The sequence below is a fragment of the Vanellus vanellus genome (genome assembly GCF_965231255.1).
Source record: "Vanellus vanellus genome assembly, contig: HAP1_SCAFFOLD_59, whole genome shotgun sequence".
In the NCBI taxonomy this organism is placed as follows: Eukaryota; Metazoa; Chordata; class Aves; order Charadriiformes; family Charadriidae; genus Vanellus; species Vanellus vanellus.
Window position 1 is genome coordinate 433,229 of NW_028127359.1, and position 12,207 is coordinate 445,435.

The 12,207-nt window shown below is 47.8% G+C and overlaps 1 protein-coding gene across 1 annotated transcript in view; it reads right to left on the reverse strand.

Moving 5' to 3' along the window:
* Positions 1 to 385: 385 nt before the first annotated feature.
* The window catches only part of LOC309685331 (E3 ubiquitin-protein ligase TRIM36-like), a gene marked incomplete at both ends in the record, with an annotated part of 81,509 nt that continues 69,687 nt past the window's right edge, over positions 386 to 12,207 (reverse strand). The window contains 6 exons of the mRNA XM_082501111.1: positions 386 to 687; positions 973 to 1,266; positions 1,808 to 1,932; positions 2,584 to 2,837; positions 3,769 to 3,864; positions 4,944 to 5,090. Of these exons, the coding sequence (XP_082357237.1) occupies positions 386 to 687; positions 973 to 1,266; positions 1,808 to 1,932; positions 2,584 to 2,837; positions 3,769 to 3,864; positions 4,944 to 5,090 (1,218 nt within the window). The remainder of the gene's footprint in view (positions 688 to 972; positions 1,267 to 1,807; positions 1,933 to 2,583; positions 2,838 to 3,768; positions 3,865 to 4,943; positions 5,091 to 12,207) is intronic.

A 12,207-nucleotide genomic window follows, 5' to 3' on the forward strand; every position in this document is an offset into this window, starting at 1 on the left:
TTGTACCTCTGAGTGGCTGCCAAACCTAGTATGCTAAGGGAATTAAGGCAGAATCTTACTATTGACAACTAAGCATTGCTTCAATCTTGCAAATGATGCTTTTTTTTCTCTTTTTTAACCTTCTTGCTTTAACTGACATATCTTGATATCTGTAGAAACCCGATTTCTTTCCCAGAAAGAAAGAAAATAGGACTCTGGACAATTAGAACATCTTCCTACTAATAGTAGAGGATGAACAGGACAACCTGCTTACACTATATCCTTCAAGCCACTTCCCACTGCTTAGGTTCATCTTGTATACTAATTGAGACCAGGCTCGCTCTTAATTTATTTTTTAAAAAGCCATCTCCTTATACAAAACATGTATTAAGCAAGAGTCTGCAATTTACCTTGGGCTGGTCACATCATGGGTATTATGGAACAACCTCTGTATCTTGTTGCTAGAAACAACTCCCACTTTCACCAGGTAGGAATAGGCTTCCACGTGAAAAGCCCAGAAGTGCTTCCCTTTGGCAATCCCAGTGTCGCCAATGATGTAATCCAGGGTTGTGTAGCATCCGGCCTGCATGCGCTCAGACCCCAGCAGTAGAGGAAATCCAGCCCTACTTTCCACAGAGGTTCTTCCTGGGTTCAGCAGGAGATGTTCACTGTTGTACCCGCATTTGTCATCAAAAAGAAAACTGAGAACTGAAAAACAGCATCCCCAAAAATTTTCTCTTAGTTAAGTATTTCTGTGCTTATAAACTATATTTTAAGTCATGCTGGCACTAGAATTCCTCGCTTTTAAAGGCTACCAGGAACATTACGCAAGCTAACACAGTCTCAGTATGCTACCTACTTAACCTGTTTGTTAGCAGTGCTTTTCAACATTTATACAACCGGTAACAGTGTAGTAGAAGTCTGGGAGCTACTGGAAACCACCTACAGCTCTTAACACCACCAGCAGCTCGTGGACATAAGAAAACCCAATACCTGGGGCTGGAGGCGTACGCAAGATAACTTCTCGGCTCCAAGGGCTGGAGATGGATCCTTTATATCCTCGAACTCTGAAGGCATAGCTGCTGTCGTCATCGAGATCAGATATGACTTTGCTCTTGCTGCAAACTTCGATCTCCTGCCACGTTGTACTCTCCTCTTCTCTATTAAGCTTATGATACTCAAGAACATAGATATCAGCTGAGTCTGTCTTCCCAGGGCATTCCCAACTGATCAGAGCTTTGTTGTACATTTTGCTCTGCTCTTCATTGATTTCTGGTATTTCTAGACCTGGAATGACAGAGATTCAGGAGAAAAACACCTCAAATGTAGATACATGTTGTTTTAGAATTAAACACAGAAGCCCTTTGTTGAGTGGCTACAGCACTGGGGGGACAGTGGGGGGGGGAAATCTGACTCAGTCAAAGAGTGCAGATGAGGATGGGTCTGTTCATGCACTTAAATCCTTTCTGGTTTTACTTTGAAAGTTGTATTATTTATTTTTGCTGGCAACTAAAAAACCATATAAAAACCTATTCTTTTCTGTCATGCAATCACGACAAAAAGCTGCTAGGAAGACCTAGTATTACTTAACTACAATATTTTGGAAGCCAATGTAAACTGGTTCTGAATGCCATGGCATCTTAGCTTCTTTATCAAAGCTGAAGCTAGCATTGCTGCCAGGTAATGCCTTGAGAATCACAGAGGCAGAAGGGACAATGCAAGTCACAAGATTGAGTTCTGCAACTGCAGCCCTGCACAAGTTTTGCCTCTTTCCAGAGAAGCCCTTAAAGCTATAACTCAAGAAAGACGTGATGCTCTCATAATTTACCATTGGAATGGAAGGACAAGTCACCAAGGATCTCTTCTTGCTTGGCTATGTCCATCACAAAGTCCTCGAAAGTAGTTTCAGCTGCTGGCTTGAAGCTCTTGAGAGATTCAGTAGCTTTTTGGATTCTGAAAGCACAGAAGCAGAGGGATGGCAGAAGAGGGAAAAAGGAATTCACATGGGTGCATTCCTTAAAGCAAAACCGCTAGGTTTTGCTTTAAAAAAAGTTCTCTTTTCAGGTACTTACTCATGTGTCCCAGAAACTTGTCTCTCTAGACAGAATTAAAATGCAAAATTTAAAGGCCTTTTGTACATCAGTGTAAAGATAACTAACAGGGAATCTTTTGGTTGGCAGAGCATTTTAACAATTTGGGGCATTACATTCAAAGAACAAAATAGGTGTGAAGCACTAATGGAGCACAACTATTCAGATCAAAGAGTTTAAAGCCAGAAGAGACCTGTTAGATTAACTTGCAAATATCCGATGCAATCTCTGAGCAAAGGACTGTATCAGTGAGCTGAATGGGTTACCCTTCCACTGCAGTCCTACTGAAGAAGGCTAGGCGTTGGCGCAGGACAGAGCCCCTCCTCTGGGCTGTTTTTTAACGCACACTGTAATATAGGAATTTCTACTGAATGGTACCGGGACCGCCTCTGAGGCTCTGCAACACAAAGTACTTGCATTCAGTACTTTCCTAGCAGGTGTCCAAAGAATATGACTGACCAGACATCCCTGGAACAGTACCTGTACCTCAAACGGAAGATAATTAATAAGATACCTGACGTGAAGTTGTTTTGCTGTTTGAACAAAACAAGATGGATCGGTTTCTTTAAGCAGTTCTTGAGCAAGTCCTACAAGGCCATTATTTTCCAGGAGCCCTTGAGATTCTTCTGCTTGTGTTTGCAATTTTTCCAGCCTTAAATTCTTAGAAGCTTCAATTGCCCTAAGAGCTGCGGATTTCTTCTCTTCCAGGACATGAGATAATTTCTCAAAACTCTGAGATGCTTCTTCTTTCGCTCTTTCACTGTTGCACTAGGAGGGAACAAAAGACATTTTAGACGGATCCCACAGCACTGTGGCTGTGTACAGAAATGTACTTCGGGTTGTTCAAGAGATCAGAGCAAACTAGTCATCTGTTTGACTGACAAGACTAACGAGCTTTGTTATGCTCTTCAACACTGAAAATGCAATCAGCACTGCACCCAAGCTAGTAAGCGTCTCCTATGTTAACGCAGAGAGGAAAGAGCAGGAAATTATTCCTCCGATTATGTATTTAGTTACGCACAGCGTTTGTCTAAATAGTTCATGGAAAAGCACTGTAAAAGCAAGTCAGCGTCTGAAGTCTTCATGCCCAAGACCTAGGTGCTCTTCCACCTTCCCCAGTCACCCTGAACTGGGAGTCCAGCCCAGTTTCTCCCCTATGCCCTGTAGTGCCACCTCTGATGAGTGCCCTGGATTAAAGGAACTATGAAGCACAAAGGCCATCTGCAGCAAGATACAGGCAGGGCCAGGAGCTCCTGCCAATTTTTGCCATTGCGTTTTTCAGCTCGCATGTGAGCTCCCAGCTCTGACTCTTCTGCAGGGAGATTTTGCCCTTAATTCTGACTTCACTGCAACATCCTCAAGGTAAACAGACAGCATAAATTGTGCAGCACCACTCATATGCAAGAGCTGTAAGTCTAACCCACCTCTCTTTGGGTAAGGTATCAAATAAGCTTTATGTCAATTAAATTCACAGCAGCACCCAAAACTTAACTTCCCTCTGTAGGTTGCCCAAATTTCCCACACTGTCAGGATTAGGTCTTACCGTCTGTGACTCAGAACCAACACAAACTGTTCAGAAATGGTTTTGCTGGCTAACAAAAAAAAAACCAAAGGATCTGGAACACTTCACTGTTCCATTTGGAGTCCCTGCTGTGTCCTTGCAAGGTCCATCCCCAGACAACCCACAAGCCACTCTCACCTCTGTTTCTTTCAGCAGCAGATCCAGCTGCGTGATGCGAGCTTTCACCTGGCTCTCCTTACTGATGAGGTACTCGATATCTTTTGAAAGCTTCTCCTGTTAAAATAAAACAGCAAACTGGCAGGCAGAACAAGGGCATCCCACCCAAACTGACAACAAGCACAGGTGGGCCACCCAGCCAGCACTCAGTTTCTGTAGTTACGAGGACAAGAGCCTGCCATCAGTTATGAGCAGCAACCCTGCGGAGAACTGCTCAGTGACCCGCCATGACTGGCCCGGGACATCAGGCCACTGCCATGTGCAGGACTGGTGGCACAGCCTCTGAGGAGAAGAGGTGACAGCCTCAGCTGGCTCATCCTTCCCCAGCCACAGCAGTCACCTTCTCTCTTAGGCTAGGAACACGAGTCTTCAAGACATTACCAGAACTAATAGAAAAGCCTCATAGGTTATTAACTCATCTGTAGTAAGGTTTGCTAGAAAAATGAGTGGTTGGAAACTTGAACTTAGGAGTGTCTCTGCACTTCCTTAGTTGCAAGAGTTAACAGCTGTACAGGAAAAGCCTTGCAAACAGGCGAGGAGGCCAAAGAGCAGAAGGCAGGCTGGGATGGGCTTTTTTTTTTTTTTTCTCTCCTGTGAGCAAGAGAGGAAGCAAAGGAAGAAGAGGAGGCAGCAGCAATCATTCTTTAATAACAAAGCAGTGTTTGCAAGTCTGCCCTGTTGTATGGTGCTTAGGGAATCAACAGCTCTGCAACTTCAAAAACATACAGCGTCCCAGCAGATAACTGCCGATGCAGATTCTTCAGGAGTGCTTCTGAAGTATAAGCTAACCCAAGCCACAAGGACACTTGCCTTAAAAAAGCCAGATTGTAAACCATTAACTTCTTAAACCTTCTGCATTGGTCAGTACTGATGCACAGTTGGCTAACATAAGGTGGAAGCGCTTTTAAGGGGTTCTGTTTGAAGCCTCATAGAAAATATAGTTTAGTTTCTTAGCCGCACACTATGTCACACTAATATATACATTAACAGATGTTGCACAGCAGCATGCCTCATGACTCGTTCAGTGTCCTCCAAACACACGTCCTGGCATCCTGCCAGGGGAAGTTTGCCCTTAAACCCGAGGCTCAGTGCTCTTCCCCCTTCTTAAGGCCAGGTCCAACAATATTTACTTTTACCTTAAAGGTTTTGTAGGCAGTGCTTATGGTTGTTACTCTGTGGTTTGCATGACATCCACCCGGTTTACATAGACGACAAACAGGCCTTCTGCAGGTTTCACAGTACATGTTTACCCTCTCCATTTCATGTTCTGGACACATCAAAATCTGGAAGAAAAAAAAAGAGAGCAGAGAGAATGCAGGTGTCCTTCCAAAAACTGAGGTGCTCAACAAACCACCAAAACGCTCAATTATCCCACAGCAGCGTCTGACTTATCAGTGGGTATTTTTTATATTCTGTTTATCTTCCACCTTTTACATTTGTCCATGCCAGTGAAAGCCAGCAGATGAAAACAAACAGTTTCACCAGGTTTACAGTGAGTGAACCTGTAGCAATGTCTGTGTACACATCACATAGCCTCCATACTGCAATCAACCATTTTGCTAATCCCTGAAGCTGTCTGCACACCTCAAGCTCCCCGCACTCCAGTTCGGAGATGTAAATGCAATACATAACATGTCCACCCTGTCAAATTTAACCCTGTTCACACCGGCATCTCTTGAAACAGCTATCAACTGTTTCTTAAAGCAAGAGTTGACATAATACTGTAATGACTGAGGTCTAAGCTAGACTCTGACCAGCCACATAGCCATTGCTCTTGGAGCAACAAATGAAACGCAGCCACCACCACCAGTCACAGCCATCTTAAAGACAAAAGGCCCCAGTGTTTCAATTTTTCTGTCTGACTCCAATTACAAGTTGCTCATGCTGAGCGCTAATTCCAGCAACAGCTTAAACAGCACTGTAAAAAACCTGGTGTTCACTAAAACTCATCTTTCAAAAACTGAGCGTGTTGAAATAACTGCTCAAAGAGGGAAAAAGTGCCGCTCAACTCCAAGATCGTGCAACAGATAAAGCCATCTAAAAGGCACATAAAGTAGCATAAACACGGACACTCAAAGCTAAGGTTGCAGACCATCTCCAAAACCAACTCTCAAGCTCCAAATGTTATCTTAGGCTATGGTGAAAAGCCCAAAGACAAAGGAAATGTTCAGGAAAATTAGCTGTGCAGGCAGACATCTCCAAAAACTGCAGTCATGCTGTTAGTCTGTGGAAGCAGTTTTTCCACAGCAGTGCACAGTCACACCTAACGGAAACTGCACACTTTTATTCATCTCCTCGTGTAAGTAAGAATTACAGCCTGCAAGCTAGAGACCGAAGAGGTCAGCAGATTACCTCGTCTAGTTCTCTCAGAATTCAAGAACAATCAGCCCAGTATCTGCTTCTTCCATCCCCACCACACACGTTACAAAGTGCTCTCCAGTCTGGTTGTGAATGAAAGCGGGTTTATGAAAGGTGGGTTAACCTTGACCAGCAGCCAGACAACAACCAAGCTGCTCACTCGCTCCCCGTCCTCAAGATGATACGAGGGGAAAGATGATCATGGGTCAAAACAAAGACAGGGAAATCACTTACAAATTATCAGTTCATTGCCAAGTCAAGTAGACTTGGATAGTCAGAAACTATGACTAAATATTTTAGACCATTCCCCCACCCCACTTTTTTTTTTTTTCCCTAGGCTCAAATTACTCCTTCATTTGCATTTGCATTTCTTCTTCTCACTCCCGCCTGGAGAGGCACACGAGGGATGGGAAATGGAGGATTACAGTCAGTGCATAACACTCCATCTCTGCTACTCCTTCCTCATTATAAGTTTCCTCTCTTCATCACAGGTCCTCTCCACAGGAGACCAAGGTGTTTGTGGCCAAGGGGATCTGTTCTCATTTCTTTCTGTCTTACTTTTGTCCTCTACACTCACAGAATGGGTGAGGTTGGAAGGCACCTCTGGAGACCGTGTAGTCCAAGCCCCAGCTGAGGCAGGGTCAGCTACAGCAGGTTGCTCAGGACCTTCTCTCGGTGGGTTTTGAATAACTCCGTTATTAGAGACTCCACCACCTCTCTGAGACACCTGTTCCAGTGTTTGTTCACCCTCAAAACTCAAAGCTCACTGGGAACTCATGAGGGTTTGGAAGATCTCCATTGGTGGAGAGTTAACAACCTCTTTGGGCGGTTGCAGTGTTCCAGTGGTTCCAGAGTTTGACAACCTTCCGAGTCTACTCACTGGGAACTCCTGAGGTACAGTTGGCTCCCTTGCCTTCATTCCCTCCCATCAGGCATTGAGACACCTTAATAAGGTCTCCCTGAGCCATTTTTTCTCCAGACTGAACAGCCCCAGATCTCTCAGCCTGAAGAGGACTTCAGGTGTGTAGGGGCCATCGTGTCCACAGGCAGGTCCATGAAACTCTCCACGACAGCAGAGACAGGAGATGTGATGGGACACCGTACCACAGACCTATGGCACATCCTCCGCTTGAACGGCAGGTAACCGTGGCTGAAGAAGACACCAGAGGGGAAGGAAACACTGGAAACTCTTGGGGAGAGTGAAAGAGGGAACGGGGAAGGAGGGCTAAGACAACAGTGACAGGAAAGGAGAAGAGACAAATTGTCCCTTCCCAGGGGCGGGCTCACAGGGGGCGGGCTCACAGGACACAGCCAAGGGGGGTGAAGATGTCTATAAGAGCGTCCCACCCTGTGCCTGAGCTCTGCTTCCAGCAACAATGGCCCAAGGAGCTGCTCAGACATGCAAGTTTATGCACGTACCTTCAGACAGCGCTGAGTAAGAAAGCAAGGCCTGGAGTTACTAGGAACCAATTAAGGAAGCTAATTATGGCCTTCAAGCATGAACTGAAGTCCTCCAACTTCTCCAATAACCAAAGCACCCACTGAACCTTGCTCCCAGACAGAACCGCTGTCCTGAGGATAACAGTTATTGCCCACCATGTCAGGGATGAGGTGGACTCTCCTTCCCAGGCCCAAGGGGGTTAAACCCACACCTTAGACTGAAATAACGACTTTTCAGAGCAGCATTGGCACAGTTGGAAGCCCATCATCACCTGAAGGGCTCTGAGCTTTGCACCAGGCCAGTGCCCCTGGACGCCACGGCCGCGGCACGAGGAAGCAGTGACTCGGGGCACTTACAGTCACCGTGAGGTTCTCCCAGGTGATGCCAGACACATTGATCTTGTTGCTCTCCCAGAACTGCAGGGTTTCGTTGCTGGGATGGGTCGGTGCCTCACACTTACAGCTGGGAGGAGAGGAGCCAAGACAGAGGTGAGGGGAAGGCGATGGAGGTGCAGCCCTGAGCTCCTGCCAAGGGGCAGCGGCACTTTAGGAGGAAGAAACCCACTAGGAGATGGTGAGGAAGTCCAGCTTGCTGTGCGTGTGCACAGGGTAGGCCTCTCGCAGGTGACTCAGCTTCTCCAGAGCCTCATAGATGAAGATGATGCAGATGAGGGAGGCGAAGGCTTCTTCGGTGAAGCGGGTGATGTAGCACACCAAAGAGCTAGCGTCAGTGGCCACCAGCACCATGCAGAAGAAGGCGGTCCACAGCCCAATGCACGCCGTAGAGAGAGGTAGAAGAGTGCGTAGTCCCTGGGAAAGCAAAAGAAAATGCAGGGTGGAAAGGGCAGCAAGAGGCTCCGAGCCGTGCCTTCCTTTGGGGAAAGTCGGCAGCAATTCAGGAGCGTGTCAAGGCTGCGGATGGTAAATGCAGTTTCCACGTCCTACGACAGACAGCCTCGGGGCTGCGGCGCAGGGTGTGGGCCCGCAGGAGGAGAGGCCAATTATTTAATTATCATTCTTTAACAATTACCTTGTGTTAATGCCTCGGAGGCTAATTGAGGTCAGGTCCCTGTTGTGGAAGGTGGTGTTCTCCCACATCACCCCGATGCCCTAACAGCGAAACCGGCTGGGTTTGCACCCAGTTACCTGCTGCCAGCAAGTTGGGGCTTCATAATAAATTTAATTGCAATAAGAGAGGTTAATCTCCCATCACAGTTGCCACAACAAAAAGACTGTCATGGAAAATATCCATTTTGCCTGAAAAGCTCCTGCTTTTTCAAAAATCATCAAAACATTTGACCAGAGAACTGTTTGGATATGTGGGTAAAATATATTTCCACTTCCAGCAAAAAACATGCAAAAAAGTGCCCGAGTTTGTACTGAGAGGAAAGCAAATCTTCCCTCATTCCCAAACCAGAGTCATTTGTCTCATCTTCCCTGGGCAGCCCATCTCGGGCATCCATATCCTTGTGGTTTCTCCTCCTCCTGCTCTTCCACTTTAACTCTAAAAACCCTGAACCACCCATCCATCCTTCAGAGACCGAGGGCTCCTGCACCGTCACATACTAAAGCAGCAGCGCGTGATGTCTGTGACACAGAAGACAACTTAAATCTACCAACTACCACTAACAAAAACATCTTTTCTCCATCCCTGCCTTCTTCTGAAGGCGCTCGCAGCACCTGGCCGCAGCAGCCAGCCTTACTTGCAGAATTTGTAGAGGATCTTCTCGAACACGAGGACGGGGCCGGTGCTGCCGAGGATGGTGAGAGGTTGGCCAGCAAAGAGGAAATACACCACGCCGGTCACGGATGCGCCCAGCAGCGACTCCATGGCACTCTGTCCAGGGAAGAGAGGCAGCAGCGAGTAATTAAATCATTAGAGGGAAAACCACAAGTGCAAATTCACTGCAGCAAGGACTTTTGCATGAGTGTTGTCCTCCCTCGTGCCACCCAACAGAGAGAGGTGCTCACTATGTGGCCGTTGGTCGCCTCCCCCAGCAGTCCCCCAAAGGTGATTGATGACGGGGGACATGCAGGCACAGTAGAGGAAGAGGAAGGACGCCAGACACTGCAGGCTCAGACCATCCCGAAAGTCACTCCAGAACCAGGGGGCTTTTCGCTTCACATCCCGGATCAAACCTCCAAAGAGCCTGGAGGAAGGAAAAAAAATTAAACCATTTTCGTGGAAGACCACGTTAAGTTTTCTTGGCTGAGGAAGGACAATCGCAAGCACAGAGTAACTTCCATTGCTAAAAAGAAGTCTCCTTCTCCCATTTTAGCCCCAGGAGAAACTGAGGCATACAAAAAAAACACAGAATCACAGAATAGTCAGGGTTGGAAGGGACCTCTGGAGATCATCTAGTCCAACCCCCTGCCAGAGCAGGGTCACCTACAACAGGTTGCACAGGACAGCGTCCAGGCGGGTTTTGAACATCTCCAGAGTGGGAGACTCCACAACCTCTCTGGGCAGCCTGTTCCAGTGCTCCACTACCCTCAAAGTGAAGAAGTTCCTCCTCATGTTAAGATGGAACTTCCTATGTTCAAGCTTGTGCCCATTACCCCTCGTCCTATCAATGGGCACCACTGAAAAAAGACTCCTCCCATCCCTCTGGCATCCTCCCTTTAAGTATTTGAAAGCATTAATAAGATCCCCCCTCAGTCTTCTTTTCTCTACGCTAAAGAGACCCAAGTTCCTCAGCCTTTCCTCATATGAAAGATGTTCTAATCCCCTAATCATCTTCGTAGCCCTTTGCTGGACCCTCTCCAGCAGATCCCTGTCTTTCTTGAACTGGGGAGCCCAGAACTGGACGCAGTGCTCCAGATGCGGCCTCACCAGGGCAGAGTAGAGGGGGAGGATGACCTCCCTCCACCTGCTGGCCACACTCTTTTTGATGCACCCCAGGATGCCATTGGCCCTCTTGGCCACCAGGGCACATTGCTGGCTCATGGTCATCCTGTTGTCCACCAGGACTCCCAGGTCCCTTTCCACAGAGCTGCTCTCCAGGAGAGAGTCAGCCCCCAACCTGTACTGATGCGTGGGGTTATTCCTCCCCAGATACAGTACCCTACATTCACCCTTGTTGAATTTCATTAGGTTCCTCCCTGCCCAACTCTCCAGCCTGTCCAGGTCACGCTGTAAAGCAGCACAGCCTTCTGGCCTGTCAGCCACTCCTCCCAGTTTAGTGTCATCAGCAAACTTGCCGATGGTACGCTCTATCCCTTCATCCAGATCATCGATGAATATATTGAACAGGACTGGACCCAGTACTGACCCCTGAGGGACACCACTTGTTACTGACCTCGAACTAGACTGCACCACTAACCACAACCCTCTGAGCTCTATCTGTCAGCCAGTTCTCAATCCACCCCACTGTCCATCCTCCAACAAAAGAAACCCTCCAACAAAAAGAAAAAGAGACCAAACCTGAGAGCCCGTCCCCTCTTATTGCAACAGTCCCTCACTTTGAGAAGCAGCAGAGCTCTACCTGGAGGTACTTACACATCTGCTTCCACCCCAAAGCAAGAAAACCTGTGTGCAACCACGCTGCGGCTGAGCCCAGCTGCCCAAATCTCCCACCCACCCAGCCCAAGGGACCAAGCTGGTAACCTGGAGCCCCTTCACTGACCCACTTCACCCCAAAACTCTGCTAGAAGGGAGGTGCGCACTCAGATTTTAGGGGCAAACAGAAAAACACCCCACCAAACTATTGCAGTTCACACCTTCCTGTCCGCTCCAGTTCAGGACCGCTGTGTTTCTCCGGCTTGCTGCGAGAAGCACTGTCATCGAGAGCTTCTGGCACCTTCCTTTTTTCCTGGTAAAATGGAAATAAGAGAAAGATATGTCTTTTAAGCCACTGGCTTGTTTTGCTTTTTGGGCTGGGTATGTGACCTGTAAATTTGGGCCCCTGAGCAGCACCCCCAGCCGTGCTGCCCTCCTGCCCGTCCCCATCGTGCCTCCTTCTGCCGCAGCACCCACCTGCGAAGGGACGTTTCTCGGGGACTCAATTCGGATGGAGGGATCCCACTCTCCTGGCGGCAAAACCATGACCTGATCCAGAAACTCATCGATGCCAGCCACCAGGTCAGCCCGGTTCTTGGCTTTATAGGCAACATCGTGGAAGACCTGCCGTAGGAGACCACCAGGTGAGAGGATGACCCATCTCGGATGTCCTAACCAGTGCAATAAGTTCTTGGCTAAATGCAAGGTCATTTTCCGCAAATCACCTGTTGGAAATGGCAGGAAATATTCCCCCCAAAGGAAAAATCTGTGCATCACAGTATTTGTAACCATCTCCACCAGGCTCCCGTCCCCCATGGCACCCCACAGCCTTCTGCTTCAAGAGGAGAAGTTTCACTGGCCCTGGCAATGCCACCACTGGGGGCAGCATGCTGGGGACCCTGGGGAGAAGGATGAGGCGCAGGCTGCAGCCCAGGTGGGATTTTAGCCTCCTGCAGGCAGCTAAGAGGGACAACAAACCCTCTTCCTCACTACTACAGAGACAGGGAGAGGTGAAGAAAGCCCCAAAAATGACCCGGAGATATCTCTTATCTCGTCACACCTCATCCGTCATGATAGTAGCCATGGACCTGCAGTTCAGCCTT